Source organism: Protobothrops mucrosquamatus, unplaced genomic scaffold (genome assembly GCF_001527695.2).
Source record: "Protobothrops mucrosquamatus isolate PMUCROS unplaced genomic scaffold, P.Mucros_1.0 scaffold_122, whole genome shotgun sequence".
NCBI lineage: Eukaryota > Metazoa > Chordata > Lepidosauria > Squamata > Viperidae > Protobothrops > Protobothrops mucrosquamatus.
In genome coordinates this window covers 487,849-508,529 of record NW_015386198.1, presented here as the reverse complement: position 1 = coordinate 508,529, position 20,681 = coordinate 487,849, and the positions used below count along the sequence as shown (strand labels likewise).

General features: G+C 36.2%; 2 protein-coding genes across 3 annotated transcripts in view; one reads left to right on the top strand and one right to left on the bottom strand.

Annotated features, from left to right (window-relative positions):
* OSMR (oncostatin M receptor) overlaps nt 1-3,639 on the top strand; it is a 27,233-nt gene extending 23,594 nt beyond the window's left edge. Inside the window, exon 16 of the mRNA XM_015816881.2 lies at nt 3,573-3,639. Coding sequence (XP_015672367.2) covers nt 3,573-3,639 — 67 coding nt within the window. The remainder of the gene's footprint in view (nt 1-3,572) is intronic.
* Nucleotides 3,640-7,352: 3,713 nt separating this feature from the next.
* Nucleotides 7,353-20,681, bottom strand: part of RICTOR (RPTOR independent companion of MTOR complex 2) — a 29,367-nt gene continuing 16,038 nt past the window's right edge. The window contains exons 20-29 of one of the 2 annotated variants that reach the window (XM_015816914.1): nt 19,191-19,297; nt 16,227-16,456; nt 14,093-15,119; nt 12,587-12,767; nt 12,133-12,217; nt 10,902-11,135; nt 10,298-10,456; nt 9,519-9,642; nt 7,647-7,785; nt 7,353-7,545 (exon numbers count right to left, since the gene is read on the bottom strand). In XM_015816914.1, the coding sequence (XP_015672400.1) occupies nt 7,471-7,545; nt 7,647-7,785; nt 9,519-9,642; nt 10,298-10,456; nt 10,902-11,135; nt 12,133-12,217; nt 12,587-12,767; nt 14,093-15,119; nt 16,227-16,456; nt 19,191-19,297 (2,361 nt within the window). In that variant the 3' untranslated portion in view covers nt 7,353-7,470. The remainder of the gene's footprint in view (nt 7,546-7,646; nt 7,786-9,518; nt 9,643-10,297; nt 10,457-10,901; nt 11,136-12,132; nt 12,218-12,586; nt 12,768-14,092; nt 15,120-16,226; nt 16,457-19,190; nt 19,298-20,681) is intronic. The other variant, XM_015816923.1, reaches the window with a different exon arrangement.

The following is a 20,681-nucleotide window of genomic DNA, read 5'->3' as shown; positions in this document are numbered from 1 at the left end:
AATATCTGACCATGAAGGAATGAATTGGGAAAATTCTGAAGAGGAAAAGATGGGACAGTCTTTTGTATTGACTGAAGATTCATGCCATTCTAGACCAAAAGTGGGCATGACATGCAGTAATAAGGGAACTTGCATACTTGAAAAAAAGAACCTCTCCCTCATGTTTTGAATGTGAAACAAGATGTACAGGATTGTATCATTTCCAGATGAATAAGTAAAAAAAAACAATATAAAAATTGCTTGACTTCAAATGACTTGATTTCTGTCTATAGTGTTTTATTAAATAACCAGTTTCTTTACAACATAATGGAAGTGGTTTGCTATTGTTTTCTTCTGGAAATTTTTAACTTCTCTGCTCTGTACCCCTGGAATTTATTTATTTTTATCTCCCATTGAGCTACTGGTTTACTGGTTGGAGGAGTCAGCCAAGATCAGTCAAGTAGGCAGTACTAAAAATATGTTTCTTACTTTTCTTTAAAATGTGTTCCTTTGGAGTCCATGGAGGGGCAAATGACAAACGTGTGATCACGCAAAAGCTACTTCCATCAGATGGTGGGACCAAATATAAAACTGCAGCAATTGTGTGATGGAGTCATTATGTGTTGTTATTTTGGTGTAATGGTTTGCTGTGGATACCAAGCAACTGTATTTTTCCTTATTTCCCATATTTGGGAAAACACACACCTAATAATTGTGTAGTTATAGAATTAACATAATAATTATAGGTAATAAATAAAGTTGAGGTTGTAATTTTTTAGTATTTCACTGTGTTGAAAAGAGTTGGAAGTCAACATCTTTTTTTTTAATCCTGCACTTCCCTCTCCTTTTTTAAAATATTTGTTTTATTGTATTTTCTGCTATAGTAAACCTTAATAAAACTTAGCAAAACTAATATTTGACAAACAACAAGGCAAGTGTTCCGTGTTTAAAGTTCATTTTATTAACAATGTATCCCTTTGATAGGAAGATAATGCTTTAGGAGGCCTGTAATATTCATAGACATGAACTGTACACACTATACAAAACAAAACAAATTTCCAAACCAATGAAAACAACAAAAAAGAATCAAGGTGAGAAGAACCTTTTTGGGACAAAGCCTCTTTAAAATTATACACAGCTCATGAAATTGTCATACAGAAAATATATAAATACTTTTTTCTTTCTATGTTACAGGTATATAATATAAATCAGATTTCAAAGTTCATTCAATGACCTACAAACAATAGAACCTCCAAATATGTAGCAGCTTGTTAACTTATATGGAAAATTGACCATACAGGATAGGGAAAATGAGTCTTTTCATAATCTCTCCCCCACCCATTCCGAATGACTAATTTACATAATTTGTAACCCAGGCATCATTTGGGTTATTGGCATCTATTATCTGAAGAGTATTTTCCCATTTTTCACAATAATTATATCTACATATTATCCCCACCCCTCAGTTCTTGCATTCTGTGCTACTCTAACCTACGCAGTCGCAAAATGGCAGCAAGATATCTTTTTCTTTTTGGCATAAATTATATTTTCCCCCAAATTAAATAGTGTCTATTTTACAAGCAAGTCAAGCAAAAAAGTGCACTTTCTGCATGCTGTAGCATCGCTATCCAGCTATTTTACAAAAATAGTCCTAAGGAAAACCACATTCTTTACTTTTTACTGAAAGTAAAAAGTTAACAAAAACATGTAGCAAATCTGGAGTTTTAAGAATATACAGTAATTCTTGCTAAAATTCTAAAAAAAATGAAAATAAGGCTATTATTTCTAGATAATTTCTAACAGGGATATATGCATTAGAAACAGATGATTATTATACCTCTAAGCTGTGTAGCTTCCAAGGTATGTTAAAGGGGGGGGAACCTTGTCCATTTACACATTACCCCATTCAAAATGGCAAAGCACACACAGTCAAAATCAAAGGATAATTATGATTATTGCAAAAGAGATTATTCAAGGGACATTTTATTTTCCCTTGATTATAAAGAAAGGATTAACACATTCAAGGCAAGATTCAACTGAAGTAAGCACTCCTAATCTTAGAAATGCTTTGGTTGGTTGATATTATACCTCCTCTATCTGAAATTAATGTTCATGTTATAAACTGGATATTAACTTTGCAAAAGCTTTGTTTTGTTGTCCTGTATCATCTGTATACCATGTATAATCTTTCCATGATTACAAACTGTAACCCATTGCTTCCAACTGTTGCACATGAGGATTGGGGATGAGGAGTGCTGTCCATTATTTTTAGGGATGATCAAGTTCAGGAAGCCTACTGAGCTGTGTGGCTGATTCTAATTATGTCATATCTGAAGAGCATTTTGTATTCACAATAGTTACTAGAACCTAAGTAAGTTCCTAATGGTGCTATTCGGGTAACGACTCAAATGCAAATGGTCCCAAAATGTATGGATACAGATCAAATGACCATGTGTGTCCTTGCAGATAGTTTTTTCACTTGGCAAATGTTGGAGGCCAACATACGCATTTTATGTCCCCACAGCTGAATATCTAAATCTATCTTTTATTAATGTGATGTCTTTAGGTTCTTGACTTTGTTGTTGTTATAAAATGGGACCTGGAATCATTCTGTGAGTGGACCATAAAAATGGAGCTTTTGTGACTGCTCCACAATCTGTGATCTGAAGGACTCTTGCGAATTATATGAAAGGTTGCAGTGGAAAAAGGGAGTGAGTAGAAATTGAGTGCTTAGACGTGAACAAAGACAACATAAGATTTAAATCTATGCTCCTTGAAAAATATGAAATAAGGGGAAAAGTTGTTTTGTAAGCTTACGTTAAACTCAAGGTACCATTTGGGGCCTGTATCACTACAGATGGAGATGCTGAATGTGAAGAATCAATTGGAAATTTGATTATTCACACTATTTATTCTTTCCCCCCAGGAATGCATCATAAGGAAGATAGAAAATAACAATTATGCTTTGTCATTCATAACTTGCTATCTCTTTCATTCTCCTTCTCCCGCCATACATAAATACTCTAAGAAAGTCTCTTTAAACAACCCATGTACAAATAATTGCCAGTGTTTGTGGCTGAGGGAAGTGGGTGGAGAGAGAGCGGTTTCCAAAACATAGCAACCTGCTATGAGGGTCCATTCCAAAGCAATCCCAAGCATTAAAAATCTTTGCAAATTATTTCATCCTTTCAGTAACAAGAAGGAGCATTTAGATATAATTTTTTTTTCTACAGCATTTCTGGATTATGCCATCCAAACCTTTCAAAATGACAATGATATCAGGGTTGTGCATCATTTGAAAATTAATTCCAAAGAAGTGCTGTGAATGCCACACAGGTTAAGCACAGCACTTCCCAGTTCTTGATCAAAACTGCTCTGAGAGCCTAAAAAAAAAAGCTCATGCTGCTGCTTTAATGTGTCTTTAACTCTTAAAGCAGAAGTTTGAAAGAAGACATGGCTGCTACCCTTGCGTGAGGTTACAAATGCTTCTGCCAAAATATTTTACAGAATGTACAGCCCTGGTACCATTCCCACCATACTTATAACCTGTAATGCAAGTGTATACTTTTCCCATGTTCTACTGTATTACTCAGGTACTATTATCCAAATTTTGGGTTTAGTGATCAAGGAGAAATTGCTTCAGAGAAGTACCTAAGCTGAAAGAAACCCATCATCTAACGGCAATCAACTAGGGCTCCATAAACCTTTTCGTTCTATTTGCCAAGTGCAGAAACTGTTGGTCTGTAGGTAGCTTTATAAGTACAAATAGGTTCATTAATGTAAGACGTTAATGACTGGCCATGTAACAGTAAGTAAAACCAATTCATAATACATGAATTTCTACCCAGATTCCAGGTATGTTCTGTTACAACAAATTGATTAACAAAATAAATATAATATCATACAGATGAAACATCAGTTCAAATACTACAGCCACCATTGATCTGTATTTTAATACAAAGATCCAAATTCATTTAATGTTATTTTACAATTTTTGGGTGATGCTGTTGCCCTTAAATATAGATTAATTGATCTTGGGCAGTATTCTGAACAGAAGCCAAAATTCTATTTTTTTTAAATGTCAAAAAGTTATGTATACCTATGTATTTATCTAAGTGGGTATATTAGTACATTTAGCTGAATTTACTTTTTAATTTTCTACTGTAATTAAACTGTTTCTTCACTAACAACTACAATTGAAAGCTTAACCATCTTTGTTTTAAAGAAAACAGTTTTCATCTACTTTTGCCTTGAAATCAAAAATGCAAAACACAGAATGAATTAATTTCACTTAAGAGTTATTGATCTATAGATCTTATTACTCTATCATTACTGAGGTAGCATTCATAACTACTATGTACAATCAACTATTTGCTTTTTTTTTTTTACTGGAAGTATTGTACGAATCCTTTGGAATTTACACCACCATTTGGTCTACTGTGACTGCCATTTTGGTTCTGCACAGGAGTTTTATCATAGGAGTTTTATCTATGAACAAAGCATCTCTAAATATTGATGGAAAGTTATAAGTGAACCCTGCATGAGGAACTGAAGCCCTTCATTTTTTCCTGACATCCTTCTCCCCCCTCCCATTTTTTCCTCAGGAGGTTCTCACAGAAATCAGGGAACTACTATAACTTCATGGCTCTCCAGATGTTCCATAAATTATTGTAATGCAGTTTTTGCCAAACTGTCATGAGAGGAGAAGATGCTGAAATCTAGACTCTCACCGGCACACACTTCTCTCTGGATTATATCTGCTGTTATTCCCAATATAGAGCTTTATTCCATAGTTCAGAAACAACAACCATATCAACAGGAAGCAAAGAGCACTCCATTCCCTCCTGTAGTCTCTAAACTGAAAACCTGAAAGAACAGAAACTATAAAAGAAAAAAGAAAAAAAACCATCACCAGCTTAAAATACTGTATCTAAAAAGATATCCCTAACCTGAGAATGAAATATTTGAAATTTCTCCAATTTCTCCTTTTCTCAGTTGTTCAGTTCCTAAATGGTCACTAAAGTAGAGAGATAATAAGAATATTCCCAATAGATACTCAAATTTCATGTCTAGAAATGTAACAGCAAAACATCTTCAGCTCTGGTTGGGAATGGTAAAACTCCTTATGACAATTCTCTAGGTTATCCATACTGCATTATCTATGTATCAAAGTAACATACCCTAATACCTTAGAGAGGATTAGATTGACTCAAATATTATTCCGATGTTTCTCCCACCTAGAATGTGTTCAAAGCAGTATAATGAAATAATGTAAACATCTGCTTGGAGAGGTAGAAGGCATGTATTTCCTTAAAAGGTCTTAGGAAGAGGAAGAAAATGCCTCATCCATAATAACTGTGTCCCATATTCTTATGTAGAATCTTTATCTGGTTTGTGGGTCCTTATCGGTTGAATAACCTATTCTTGAGATAAGTTAGAAGCCAGAATACCAATTAAGTTAGGTATCTTAGAGGTAACTTTCTTTTGGGAATTATAGATATGGACCAGAGTGAACTGACTCTCTTGTTCAGGCCAGAACCTTCATTCAGTTTTCTATTTCTCTAGAAAAATACCATCTTGGAAAGTATCCCATCCAATAGTACTTAAAATTTGTGGATCAGTTATTATAGTTCCAGCCAAAATGGCAGGAAGAGAATTTCAGGTTTATTCTAAGGATTCGGGGATTGATGCCTAATTCTTGCGAGAATTTTTTTTAAAAAAATGATCTAATGCCTTAAGTTCCAGATGTCCTACCTGGGCATTTCAGGGTGGCAAGGGAAAAATCTTGTTTTCAGTTTTATGTGTAACGAACTATCAATCCTTTGTTTCTTCAACTATGAGATTTTACTTATGATTACTAGTCCTGAAAATTTAATTTACAGATAAACCCTTGCTTCATTTTTCTTAGCCAACAGTATGACTGTAATGATGGCGTTTGCTTTTTTCTAGAGCTGGAGAACAAAATCATATTTTGATATGACAATGTACTGAACCTAGACATTGATAGCTTTCATAACAAATGCAAATGTACATATGCCTCTAAGAACAAATTCATTCATATGTGTGTATATATATACACACACACACACACACATACACATATATACATACACTGTATATATATATACACACACACGTTAATTAGGCTCAGTTAAAAATATATGTAAAACTGAGCTAATTTCATCTCAACAAGCAAATTTTTGCATACTTTTAAGGGGAGATAAACTTTGATGGACATATTCCATCAGTCTACCTGAATTATTTCCATACACAAGAAATGACCAAATAACCCTACAGGTTTTGTAAACAAAACAATTATACATTTGTATGTACAGGTTTCCAGGTAAAAGTCATTTGATTCTAAGAGATATTTCAATTTGGAAATAAATTCAATTTGTTTCAACCCCATACTTGCATAAATTTGATGTTGGGGAGAATGGAACTACATATCATCATTTTTACACAATTTGTGCTAATTTTATCAAAAAGATCTCTGAATTATAGCAATGTAGCACTTCAACACTGTATGTTTAAGGCTTTTCACTACGATTATTGGTATTATCTTGCCATTAATCTTTCATCTGTATGATTGAAGCAAATGATTAGGAGTAAATTTAAAGCCATGGAATGTGAAATTATTATTTTGCATTTTTCTTGATAAAAAGCAGCAATAAGTATTAATTTTACTTGATTTACCTGACATAAATTATTGTTTTTGAAGATTTACATTTAGACATATCAATTACTGGATGAACATTAATGTAGAACACCCCCATTACAATACATGCATTACATGGAGGTAAATCTGATTCCAGGTGAATTGTTTTTTTTTCTAAACTCAAAACTGTAGTGAAATTCATTAATTGGTTCAGTTTAACATAATTACATGAAACTGCAACAAAACTGGACAGACTGCTAATATTATAACAATAAAATAACTTAAGGTTACTCCCAAAGCTACTGAAGATTCTCTGAGAGCAGAAATTGTCCAAGTAGTGTTCACAAAAATTAAGAAATATATCAAGGAAATCCCCTAATTAATCCCCTGATGTCATGGTTATAGCATGCTCCATTGGGATACAGCTTAAGATACCATGTCTCTCAAATCCAGGGTAAACAAGCAAGGCATCAACTCTGTCCAAAACGGAAGTCAAAAGTCAACCATGTAAACCAGGTCCCGTGTAATTTGTCCTCTATTTTTGTGACATTGCATTTAAAAATAAGTGAAATGAAAACCTGTATAAGTGTCTGGTGCTTCATTCTTCTTGCATATCTTGTTACTTTCGTTGTTTTTTAACAATTCCCCTCAGGGCTCAGATGGCTTTGGGAGCAAGTTCCATCGAAGCAAAATTCTACAACTGAGCATCCAATTTCATGTACCAGAATTCCTGGAACAATTCAGAAGATGATACTTCTCTGTTGCCCATTCAATTAGGTGTTATTGAATGCTACTAGTAACTTCACATTTATCACATCATGGAAAACAAGAGGTCAGGATTCAGTTGATGGGCTATCTGTTTGTTGATTTGCCAGTGAGACTAAAATAGCTTCTGCTTCTTCATGCATCTAGAAGAAAATAGCATGTGCAGAGTTTTCAAAGCAACTTATATGGAGCACCAATTCAGTGCCCACTTTTCCCAGAGTTCATTAGATTTTATTCTACTCACCTGTAAAAACTGTACATCTTGAAAGAGTTCTTGAATGAACCGTCTAGATGGTAATCGAAAAGTGCAGTGAGCTAGCAAGTAGGATACTTCAGAGTAAAGGCATATATCATCAAATGCTTGGGGAAACTTCTCTTTAATTCTGGACCATAAAGAACAAGGAAGCATATTTTTAAAATGTTCCATTGAAGTAGTATGAAGTTTTAGAATATAACTTGAGACATGGATCTGATATTCAGGCAAATCATGAGAAATAAGCATTTGGAATAAAATACGAAAAAATACACAAGACAAATAAGTTAGGTGCCTTAACAAAGCTTAAGGAACCTAATCTAAAATCTAAATACAGATAGTCCTCGATTTACGACCACAATTGAGCCCCAAATTGCTAAGTGAGACATTTGTTAATGAGTTGTATGACTCTCTTAACCCTCTTAAAAGTCCAATTTATGACCTTTTGCCACAGCTGTTAAGTAAATCACTGCAGTTATTAAGTGACTAACATAATTGCTAAGTGAATCGGAGTTCCCCATTGATTTTGCTTCCCAGAAGGTTGCAAAAAGTGATTACATGATCCCGGGACAATTGCAACCATCATAAATATGAGTCAGCTGCCAAGCTTTTAATTTTGATCATGTGACCATGGGGATGCTGCAATGGTCCTTCATTGGAAAAGCAGTCACCAGTCATTTTTTTCAGTGTTGTTGTAACTTCAAATGATCACTAAATGAACTGTTGTAAGTTGAGGATTACCTGTATAGGGTGTTCTCGATATACTGATGGTTCAAATTAATGACAGCCTTAGAAAGGATGCATTATGATCTGTAAAATACTTCCAATTATTGCTACCCTCTCTGTCCTCCACAGTCATGATCACAATCTGGTGCTTGGTAACCTGTTTTCACTTAGACTAGTTGCCAAGACCCTCATGTTCATGTGATTTCTATTTGCAATCTTCTTTGCTAGCCTCCCCAGAAAGCCAATGGAGAAGCTGGTAGGGAAAGGTGAAAGCTGCCGTCGCCTGCTGATAGGACTGCCTCTTGTCTCTGGGGGCTGGATGAAAAAGCTGCCTGCCAAAAGATTTCAGCTCTATGCACCGAAGGGAGCTGAAAACTTTCAGCAAGCTGCAGTAATAAAGCTGAAAACTTCAGAAGTATACTGCCATTCTTGCAGCCTGTTGAAAGATTTTAGCATCCCTCTGTGTCTAGGTTGAAATCATTTGGCAGGCTGCAAGAATGGAGATGAAAATTTCTGGTTTCTAGCCTGATGCCTTAACCACTGCACCAAACTGGGTCACAGAGTGATAGTGCTGCATCAAAATCTGGCATGAACTTCATAAGCAGATAATATGTATCTCAAGTAGATGAAAACAAAACTGGAATTTAGCAGGTTCGTGTTTTTCAAGACTTTATATGATGAAACTTTAACACAGATTTCAACTACTGTAGTTTGACTGAGAAATTAATGTCATTATTAATACCTACTTATTCTGAAATAAGTTTTACTGGATCAGCAATAAGTTTTACTGGAAATGATGTAGAAAAAATGAAGAAATAATGTTCCATCACTTCATCAATTTCCCCAAAAAGAAATCTCTCCCAGTTGCCAACTCATCCAAATTTGACTATGACTTTGGACTAGCAAGTGAAAAAAAGTAGAAAAATGGGTATAATCCTCAGCAATTCTTTGGAGTCAACTTAGTCCTTTCATTTCTAACATATTATTGTGAGTTCTATTTTGAGATACAACTTAAGAAGTGCCAGATGTACACCTGAACTGATTTGTGCGCAATATAAGAACAATTCCATTCCCAATTCAAAGATAAAATGAATATTACTTGTAAAAGCTAAAAACAATGGGAAAAGTTTCACTTACGTCAAGAGACCGGTTTCATGACCTTTAGTTCCTACTGAGCTACTCAAGTTGATTACTAATCGCAAAACTTCCTTTCTCAGTAGTATGCGGCATACTGGAGTATCATCTGGGATTGATTTCATGCCTTGAGAAAAAGAAATTTAACAGTATGTTAAACTGAAATATCACTGGATAACATTGGCAAAGTCTGCTATATATTTTAAAGATGCAGGCCAATGGGCATAAAAGCAATTGTCAAGTACAAATGTTACTTCTTCTGGTTCAAGTGGACATACTTACTCATAAAGGGACCATGGAAAAACAAGTAGTAGAATGATCTAAATCCCAATCAAAAGCCCAAACCATATATAGCTCTTCCCAAACGGGAATGAACTATTCTGGAGGTGGCTATTGGATTAGTAAAAGACCTCACCTTTCCCATGTGCTTCATGTTCCCCTCCTCACCATCTTTTAATGATATTTATTATTGTTATTTGTTATTTTATTATTTTAATGTATACTAGTTTTAATGTTTATAAGCTGCCCAGAGTCGCCTCTGTCAAGATCGGTGGCACGTAATTTTAATAAATCAATAAATAAATATTGGGGAAAGATAAAAGCAGAAATTTGTGCAAAAAGTGGGAAAATTAGTAATGCCTGGATGGTCTCAGACAGTACATACATCATACTGATTATTCCTGTGTTAAGAAGCAGGGTGCAAAGCTAAGATTGCTGATGAAAGCATCCAACATCCAAGCAACAAGAAGCATCAGAAGCAACCTTTATGAAAAATAACTCACCTATGATGAGATCAGTACTCTTGGTACTACTAGCTGATCCATGGGATACAGCATCACTACATCCTGAAATTCCAGAAAACTTTGAGGAATGTGAAACCACATCCAAATGATTATGCATAGCCTTTCCACACCAGTCTGAATAAGGAATGTCTGAAAATTCTGATAAAGTTTGATATAAGATAGATGGAATAATTTACATAGAAAAAAACCAGCACGACATACATAATTTACATAAAAAGAAAAAAAAAGCCCAGTATGATACAGAACTGAATAACTTAGAAACAATCCAACCAAATATGAGCTTCCTATTCTGATAACAATGCACTAATAAAGGAAAAGTATTGTGATGATGAATTTATGAGGCAGGCACTACGAACCTCAAAAGAACAATAGCAGTGGGAAAGGTAGTTTCCACAAGATTTGCCATCCTGAGAAGTTAAACATTCAACCAAGAGTTCTAGCTTTCAAGATTATGAAATAAATTTTGGATTTCTGTCTGAAATAGCATCAGAAAACGGAAACAGAATGGACAAAGCTTCCAGCCTTCTAATTATTGCAGATCAGATTCAAGTTGTCTGCCTGATGCAGACCTGGTGGCACTAACCTGTGTGACTATATGCAGAGTTCAGTTTGTTATTATGCTGACAATCTAGGATGTATGTACAAACACAATAGAGACAATTATCTTCAGTGTGTTCTTGGAGTCCAGTGTCTTCCATGTTTTCTAGGAACTGGGAGGCATCTGAACGGCTTGTGTTCATAATCTCCGTAAGACTTATTTGCTGACGAAGCATCTGGAAGGGACTCTTTACAAACTCAGCAGACTCACAAGGCAAACCTGGAAGCATTTGGTTAAGCAACAGAAAATAGAACATAATGAAACAATACAATAGCATCGTCTGCAATTAATTGCCCAGCATTGCTTCAAAATGATATAGGTGGCAAATAAATTTAATAAATAAATAAAATAATTCCTATAATGCTTTTACGGCATATAAAATAATAAGCCCACATCTGAATAAATTTCAGTTGTTAAGGGAACTTTGCTGTAGCCACATAAAGTAAGCACACTGTAATAAACGTGTTTCCCTACGTCATGCCCATCACTACAAAAATGTTGTCAATATTTCATTTATCAAGTGATTCCAGAGAACATTTTAGGCAATCCAGTCCTCTATTGGGGCATATTCTGCTAATATAGGAATGGGCAAATTATTTTCCCAAGGGGCCACATGAGAATTGGACTGTTGTGGTGGGCCCCACTACCCCCGTGGCCCCTGCTGCCTGCCACTAATGCTGCACCACTGCTGCTACCCGACTGCAACTGTGGGTCAGATTAGGATCACCTGAGGGCCAGATGAAATGCCCAGGTCTGTGGCTAGTATAACATAATCCTGACTTTATGAGATATGCAAAATTAAGACACTGTGAAGTAATGTCCTACCGTTGATTACCTCCCTATGTCTCATTTTTTATCTGTATGAAGGTAATTCCCTTTGAATATAAGCCACAATGTGCTTTGAATACACTCTCAGAAGAATCCCAAAATCTGTGGTATGAAGCATGACTGTCGTATTTCAAATCACAGGGCTTAGAAATCAGCAGTCGGGTATAAACATTTTCTTCCTAAAGGAGGAGGTGTACAGCTTAGCAAAAGTGGCAGGCGACCATGTAATCCAGGGGTAGTCAACCTTGGCTCTTTTATGACTCGTGGACTTCAACTCCCAGAATTCCTGAGCCAGCTGTGCTGGCTCAGGAATTCTGGGAGTTGAAGTCCACGAGTCATAAAAGAGCCAAGGTTGACTACCCCTGATGTAATCCAAAAGAAAGCGTACCTGCAGCATCCTGGGCAAAGACCCGAGTGCCCCGATCATCAAATGAAATTATTGTTTTCTTCTGGAAATATGGGGTTTCTTTTACCTGAAATATTTTAAGGCAAAAAATTATGCAGATCAAGTTTTAAAAACAGCCATTATTTCTGGAAATACTGGGTAGCTCCAGTGTGAAGTATTTAACCAGGGGTCTTCGTATGACTTGTGGACTTCAACTCCCAGAATTCCTCAGCCAGGCACGCTGGCTGAGGAATTCTGGGAGTTGAAGTCCACAAGTCATAAAAGGGCCAAGGTTGAAGAATCCTGTATTTAACATTCAACAATATTCCTCTAAGTGTAGTAAACTGCACTAGGTTCTCTACATATTGCTAGGGGTAAAATTGTTTCATGCAGAATAGCAACACGGTACTTAATATGACTAATTCACTCACTTAAGATAAAAATATTGTCCACATACCTGAAATATTTCATTGATGTCAACCGGGAGAGCAAGTCCAATGTAATCGTCTGAGCTACCATAGGTAGCATTAGACACCATGGAACGAACAGAAGAAGAACGCTGCAATGTATTTTGGTTTATAGGGCTTAATAAATCTTCTTTATCTAAGGATGATGCATAGCTCAAAGCTCTCATGAATCTGTTAACAAACAGAAGGAGCATATTTAGCATAACAGCCCTGATTTTATTATGAGTACTATATTTTAAAATACCATGGATAATTTTAGTTCAAGTACCAGTTTGGTTTAGTGGTTAAGGCATCAGGCTAGAAACAAAAGACCGTGAGTTGTAATCCTGCCTTAGGTATAAAACCAGCTGGGTGACCCTGTCATTCTCTCCCAACCCTAGGAAGAAGAAAATAGCAAGCCACTTCCGAAAATCTTGCCAAGATAACTGCAGGGACTAGTCCAGGCAGTCACCAGGATTTGAAGGATCACCTCAAAAGTACAAAATCAATATGCTGCTTAATATTTATCTGGTCCTGATTAAATAAAATAGAATTTCTGATGCTTCCTGAATCTAAATGGTACCAAGCTGTCTACTAGAAGGTGGAACCGTTAGGGGTATCCAAAAGGAGGGAGAGGGTTCAAATAAAAAAAGATGGATGGTAATAGTAGCACAAACTAAGCCACACTCCTTTTGTATGTGAACTGATACCATACATATGAGCGGAGGAAGAACCTTTAATAGCATTGCTGCAACGGTCTTGTTCTCGTTCTCTCTCTCTCTCTCTCTCTCTCTCTCTCTCTCACACACACACACACACACACACACACACAAATTGTTACTGTAAACATAGCAAGGAATATTTCTGCCATGGCAACACTCCCCTGTAGCCAGTATGGATCATCTCCAAATTTCCTAATTCATTCTTCATTCATTTGGAATCATGGGCTACTAACACCTCTAAAAAAACAAGATAATCAGAGAATAGCTAAATGTAACGTTATATGAAAATTATTAATTTACTTAAATATGAATGAGCAAGGCCATTCAGATTAGAGCAATTTCAGATCCTTTTTAACAATAAAACTGATTTCTCCAGAAATGTTCAGGAAATAGATACCAACAGTACCTATTGGTTTAATTGTAGGCAAGAAAAGCAGCATACACATACATGAGATTTACTACTACCAAATATAGAAACCAAGCCCTAGATGTTTAAATCTAGCCTTTTTACCTTTTTAAAGCCAATGGACTTTTGACTGTTTTTTCCCAGCTTTAAAACTGGAATCCACCTGTCCATGATTACACAGTTCTATCTGGTGTAGGCAGTGCTAATTCTCCCTTTACTTCTTGACCCCTTATAGCTGTTTTAGCAGAGGTAAAAAGTAAGATAAAAGTCTTCTTGAAAAACAATGTCCCTTAAAATGCACCGGGACAATAAAGAGGTGTTTCTTTAAAAAATAATTTCTCTCCCATGATAACTCAATTTTAATGAAGAAAAGCAGATGACATACTCACCGGTTGGGTGTTAGTCGAGAGTCTAGACTGCCAGATTTCATTGTGATTGTGTCTGTGAAGAGAACATCCTTTGCTGGAGAAGCTAGGGCTTCAGAATGTGACAGAGAGGGATGCATCCTCTGTTGTTGTAAGCGTTTCAGTGTTGCATATCCAAATGCATCTCGAGAACTGGTGTAACTAAAATTATAATCAGCCAGGCTTTTTATAGTCGCGAGGGAAGGAGCTTTTAGTGACTGTGCTCTCCGAGGAAGCGTGTGCGAAGACCCCGGCGGTACCAGGGAGACAGAATTTGACTTTGACAGAGGGAGGTGGTTAGACTGTGGGGTTGAACACTGAATTGTTTTAATGGTCTTGGTACTCACCACAGTACTTAAGCTCCCACAGTCAGTGTCTATATTGGTGGAATCCACTCCCATAGTCTCCCGGGAAGGGCTCGAGCTCATTGAACTTATGCCACTTGTGGTCGTGTCTGTATTGAAACTCAAACTACGACTTTTGAAATGAGTCTGCGTGGAAACTTCTATTAGTCTCTCTCGGCTGGAGTTCTCCCTATGATTTTCATGGCCAAGACTTTTGGGAAGCTTAAGGTCATTTTCACCAAGACTTGGAGTACTATCTGCATCTTCGTTATGCTTGTTCCCAACAAACGAAGTTTCTCGTTTCAGAGTGTGAATCTTAGGAACCTTGAACACTGGGGTAAAGTCATCTCCCCGTGTAAAATCCATGCTGCTGCAAGGTTCTGTTACTGTCCGGTTTCGCCTTAAGCCCATCTTGTTCTCCAAGGAAGACAGCTTGCCTCCTTTGGGATCACTGCTGCTCCTCAGCTTTTTATTGGGCAGGGTAAGAGAATTCAAAATGCGATTCCTGACAAGTCTGCGGGAGGAGAAAAAGGGGAAGGGATTGCGGTCCTTATCCTTCACAGGCCCAGTATGGTCATAGAGATTCTGTTCTGCATCTTCAGAGATATTTAAGAAAAATGTACTAGTGGTGGTGCTCCCAATCCGGTCATCTTCCAGGATAAACATGCCTGAAATGAAAACAAATGTTCTTTTTTTTTTGATCCACAAAGGTTTGGGTAATTAAGGCTAGTTCGGCAAAGAAGCTGAACATTATATGAAAGCAACAAGTATAGGGTGACTTCTTACATATTCTAAAAGTCAAAAGAGTGTAAGAATCTACCGGAACTGAAAGGAAATCTTTACCAATATTATTTTACAATTAGGCATACAGCCTCCAATTTAGCGATAAAATACCTAGATCTCATCTCAGCATGTTAATCATGACAACTATTTATGCAATTGCTTCACTAGTTTAAATTTTTACATGTGTTTTTATTTAAACATGCATTTGAGATTTAAATTTTCATGTACTTCACATGCATCTGAGATTTAAATTTTCATGTACTTCTGACATTGATCATACAATTAAGAAATAAAAAAATGTTTTTTTTCCAAACATCAATTATGCTTGGAGTGAATCCCAGCATAGATTAAAAGTCTCATTGGCTCCTGTATTATGGTCCCAATCTGGACCTGCCACACACTTGCAATTTACTTCTTAAAAAGCAAGCAACTGCTAGTTATATGAATGGTTTCTGAACTAATATTGATCTCAAGATCTTGAAAAACTAAATCATCCTTTCCAAAAATGAGTTCACTTAGTGGTATATACTTTCTGGCTAAGAAACCACGGATAACTACTATCAAAACAAGCAAACAAAATTCACCAACAAATACATCTCACAAAAATGAAGTTTGCCCACCTCTTTGCTAATTAATGACTGGATTAATACATTATTAACCTTAACTTATTAACATTAATTAAATTATTGAAATTAACATTATTTACCTTAATATAATTTGGAATTATGTTCCTTGTCCACAATAAACAAAAATTATTAATTAAGTTGAAAGCAGTTTGTTGTTGGCTTACCATGTGATTGTAAGCTACATCTGCTCAACAGGAGGAAAGCAAAAAAAAGCACAAAAACTTACGAGGTAGCATGACCTAATCTATAGTGCACATTATGAAGTACATGCAAAGAAAAAGCTGACCCTCGTAGTCTACATGTTTTTCAAAAAAAAAAAAAAAAAGGAAGACATTTGTTAGCTACTAGTGCTGTCAAATAGCTTACTTGATGGTGCAGATTCACTTTCACTGTTATGTCTTGAACTGGTAGATTCAGAATTCAAGCTAAGTGTGCTGGGAATAGAAGAGAGTTCATTGCAGAGTTGCTCCACATCGTCGGGGACAACTGGCCAAGGTTGCCTTCGACTGTGTCTTACTGCATCCCAATTGTGATGCTTCAGAATATCACAGCCTTGCTTCGTTTTGGCTATTAGGCCAAGCACATAGACACAAGTCCTGCATTTAGAAAATAAAAGTCAAATGAAAATCTATTAAACTAAGTGGGAATGCAATGTAGTTAACTATAGAAAAAATGCTTTTTCTGTTCCTTTTGGCTTTGCTGTCCTAGGTCTGCCTAGGGATCTTGAAAATAATCAACACGACCCCACGGAAGACAGTCCAAACATTACAACAGTACTCAAGTTTTTAATGCAACAAAAATACAGAACTACTAAATATATGGGGAATAATATCAACAGTTTTAATTAATACATTTCCTTTTTTTTCCTTGCCAAATTACACCTGAATGAATGACAATTTTTAACTATTTACTGTTAAATAGTTAAACTATTTACTGTTTTATTGCTTGGTTTCTAGGCTTCAGTTATATATCTCTTATATTATTATGGAGATTGTAGATAGAATAGATGGTAAACAAGAAACAGTAACACACCAAGATAGATCAGGAAGATTTAAAGCGCATAGGGATTACCACAAGAGGTTTACAAAATATTTCATTTTAAAAAGATTCAAGGGCCAAACTTTACACAATGCTCTAAGCATGAAATGGTTTGCTTTAAGTTTCTGGACACATTTAAAACTTGAAACAGAGCAACTTGCTTAAGCTCCTACACCTTCCAAATTGCTTAAAGCAACTTAACGCTTTTATGACTTTGGACTTCAACTCCCAGAATTCCTCAGCCAGGCACTCATCAGCAGTTGGAGGGGGAAAAATGGCTGGAGTAGCAGAGCACAGAGTGGATGGAGCTGTGGAGTTAAGGGTAATGAGAGTGGCTGCAACTGGGATAGCTGCTCTTTGCTACGGTAAGAGCCAGGCCTACCTCATCAACAGCAGGGCGAAGAACAGAGAAAAAAAATGGCATTGATTGTGCAATTGGTGCATTCATCCTAGTCCTGTCTAACCATTCAGTGGCTTTCAATATCATCAATCATGGAATCCTTCTGAGTGGCTCTAGGAATTGAGGGTGGATGACACTGTATTGTGCTGTTTCTCCTTTTTTCCAGGGTCAGTAACAGTTGTTGGTGCCTGTGAGGGAAGAGGCCCTGCCCATAGCCCCTACTGTGCGTTGACCCCCAGTGCACAATTGCAACTGAGAAAGCTGTGATTGCAGTCTTTGAGCAAAGTGGTCATATGGGCATCTTACTGAACAGCAGCCTTACTCAACAATCAAGATTCCGGTTCCAATTGTGGTAGTAAGTCAAGAACTACCTGTATATTCCTGTCTGTTAAAGAGTTAAATCTGATGGGACCAGGAGACAAGCCTCTTCTGCCATGCCATCCTGTTGAACATTATCTCCCCTAAGGTGAGGTGTTTGCGAACATGAGAATAAGCATGCTAGTTAGTTAGTTAGTTAGCTTGGAAATGTTGCAAACAAATTATGCCAAACCAACTGTATCTCCTTCTTTGACAGAGTTACTAACTTCCTAGATTAATGGAATGTTGTAAATATAATATATCTAGACTTTAATAAAGTCTTCAACAAAATGCTTCATGATATTCTCCTTAATTAAAAAAAAAAAGCTAAAGCAGGGGTCGGTCACCAACCCCTGGTCTGTGGACCAGCATTGGTCTGCAGCATGCCAGAAATTTGGTCGCACATACAAGCAAAGCCCCATTCATGGGATGCAAGTAGCATGCAAAACAATGCCCCCTCTGGTCCGCAGGAAAACCTCTCTCCATGGAACTGGTCCCTGGTGCCCAAAAGGTTGAGAGCTGCTGGGCTAGAGGATACTATTGTTAGATGGACTCTCAACTGACTGAATGAACTCAAACACCACTCTTTAATAATTTTACTTCAGCTGGAAGAGGGAGCTAAATACTTCAAGATGAAAGAAAGACATTTCAAAAAGGGCTAGCTGCTAGGCAATTTGAGAAATGGGCTGAAATAATTAAGATGGAATTGAATGAAGAGGACTCTAAAGTTTTGCATGAAGAAGGGGGGAAAAATGTAAGGCACAAGATAGGAGGTGGGGGGAATGGCAGAATGGTGGTAGTACATGCAAAAGCTACCAGCCAGCACTATGCAGTTGCAAAAAAGTCAAATTATGTCCTAGGGTGTATTTAACAGAAACACAGAGTCCAGATGGCAGAAAGCAATTGTTCTGTTCTATTTTACCTCAATTAAATCTCATGTGAAATACTCTATCCAGTTCTGAACACTATCTTTCAAAAAGGATAGTGACAAATTGGAGCAAGATCAAAGAAATGCCACCAAAATAGTAAAAGGTCTAGAAACCACCCTGTGAGGAATAGTTAAAGGAAATGGTTATATTTAGCCTACTAAGCTCTTCCAAGGGAAGATATTAATCTCAAAATTGTCACACAGGAGAGGGAGTGGACTTATTCTCTATAGCTTCAGAGGGGAGGACCAGAATCCTGCAGATTAAATCTGCAAGGAAGCAAGTCCATGCTAGACATAAAAATAAAATAAAATCCTGACTATACAAATTGTCAGCTGTGGAACAAAAAGTAGCTAGTTCTCCATGGTGATGTTCTCAAGCCATAATAACATTTTAATTGAAATGTGAACAATTCTTTGCTAGAGGCCTTCCAACAGGCTGAATGGTCGTATATCTGAGATGCTCTACTAGATCTTGCATTGAGAGAAGGTTGACCTCTGAGGTCTTATTCAGCTTTATGTCATAAAAATCTAAATATATTGATGTCAGACAAAATAAACTGTTCACAGATGTTTTACAATGCATTTCCAGTTTTCAATTTCTACTTACCCTCTAATGCATAGGACCTCACAATGCTGGGCAAGTGCCATTATATCAGGTATCACATTTTCCTCCTGAAGCAAATTCAATCCCCAGTTTGAAGATCCAATATTTCCCTTAAATATAAATAAATGTCAATAATTAGAAAATCAAGGAATGTTTGAGAAAAGATAGTGATTTATAATCTTAAAGCAGATTTTGCATTAACTGCTACACTGGTTTCTACTTACACAAGTATCCACTTGAGCAACCAAAGGATATTCTTTTAAAAATATTGGCATCACTCTATTATAGTCTAATTTTCAACTTCACAAGGAATATGCTTTTTAAAATCTACTTCATTTTATTACTCTCACCAATAGAAAATTATGGTTAATATGATTAATATTACAGACTTGAAAATTCCCTTCTTCTACTAAAGGAGTCTCCCTTTATAGGAGTATTGGGAACCATTGGATTCAACCCATGTACAAAACCCAACATTTAATTTTGACATCAACAGTTTCTTTCTTGGATTAACCCAAAGTCAAGTGCATAAAACCATAAATTTGATAACTAACAGTGTGATATCTATGACTTATTAACCAAGAAAAAAATTGTATTTCTCATGATGACACAAAATAATCTTGGCAGCCAACTGCAGCATGTTTTTCTTTTATTTTCAGGAGATGTTTGCAATGCTATTCTAATGTTTTCTTTGTGATTCTGGTAAGTTAAACCAGAAAGTTTGGTTTGAAAGCTGAAGAAACCTTTTATTTTTCTCACTGGAAACAAGCAGGACACAGGGTTACTAATGTTAAATGGCTTGGGCCAAATTTTGACAATCTTTATTTATTGGTTTAATAGACACAGATCAATGTAATCTCTGAGCTTGTGTAGTGAAAAAAGGAGAAACCATAAAGGCTGCAGTTATCATTGCCAGACATAATTTAAAATTAATTCTTCTCCCAAATTATTTGCTTTTATTTTTTATAATTTGCATGCTTTCCTTCAAAACCTCTAACAGCCAGCCCGTGGGCCGGATGCATCATAGCAAAACTGCGCCCACCCCATTGCTGGCAATGGGGAAAAAGTCACAATAAGTCACATGTCATGTGATGTTGCGAGTTTGACATCCCTGTCTTAGAGGAACATAAAAAGCAGTCTTCTTAATGACTGTTTTAAAGTCCTAAATCCTTCCCGTTCATCTTCCAAACTAGAAATATAACACAGTTCTGCTGACAACTACATTTTCATTCAGAAAATATTTGCCTTGTTATAAGTTTACTTGTCTGTCTAAATACAAATACATTATTTATATATTCCATTCATAATTTATTTTAATTATTTAACATTTTATTATCAGCTGCTTTAAGCATCATTTGTAGTTAAAAAAAACACAGAATACAAACAAAGCCTAAGATATTATTTTACTTCTCTATAGCAATCTACAAACATTTCGGAATAGAAACAAACTCGTGACCACCAACTAATACTTAGTTATAGAAATATATATATTAA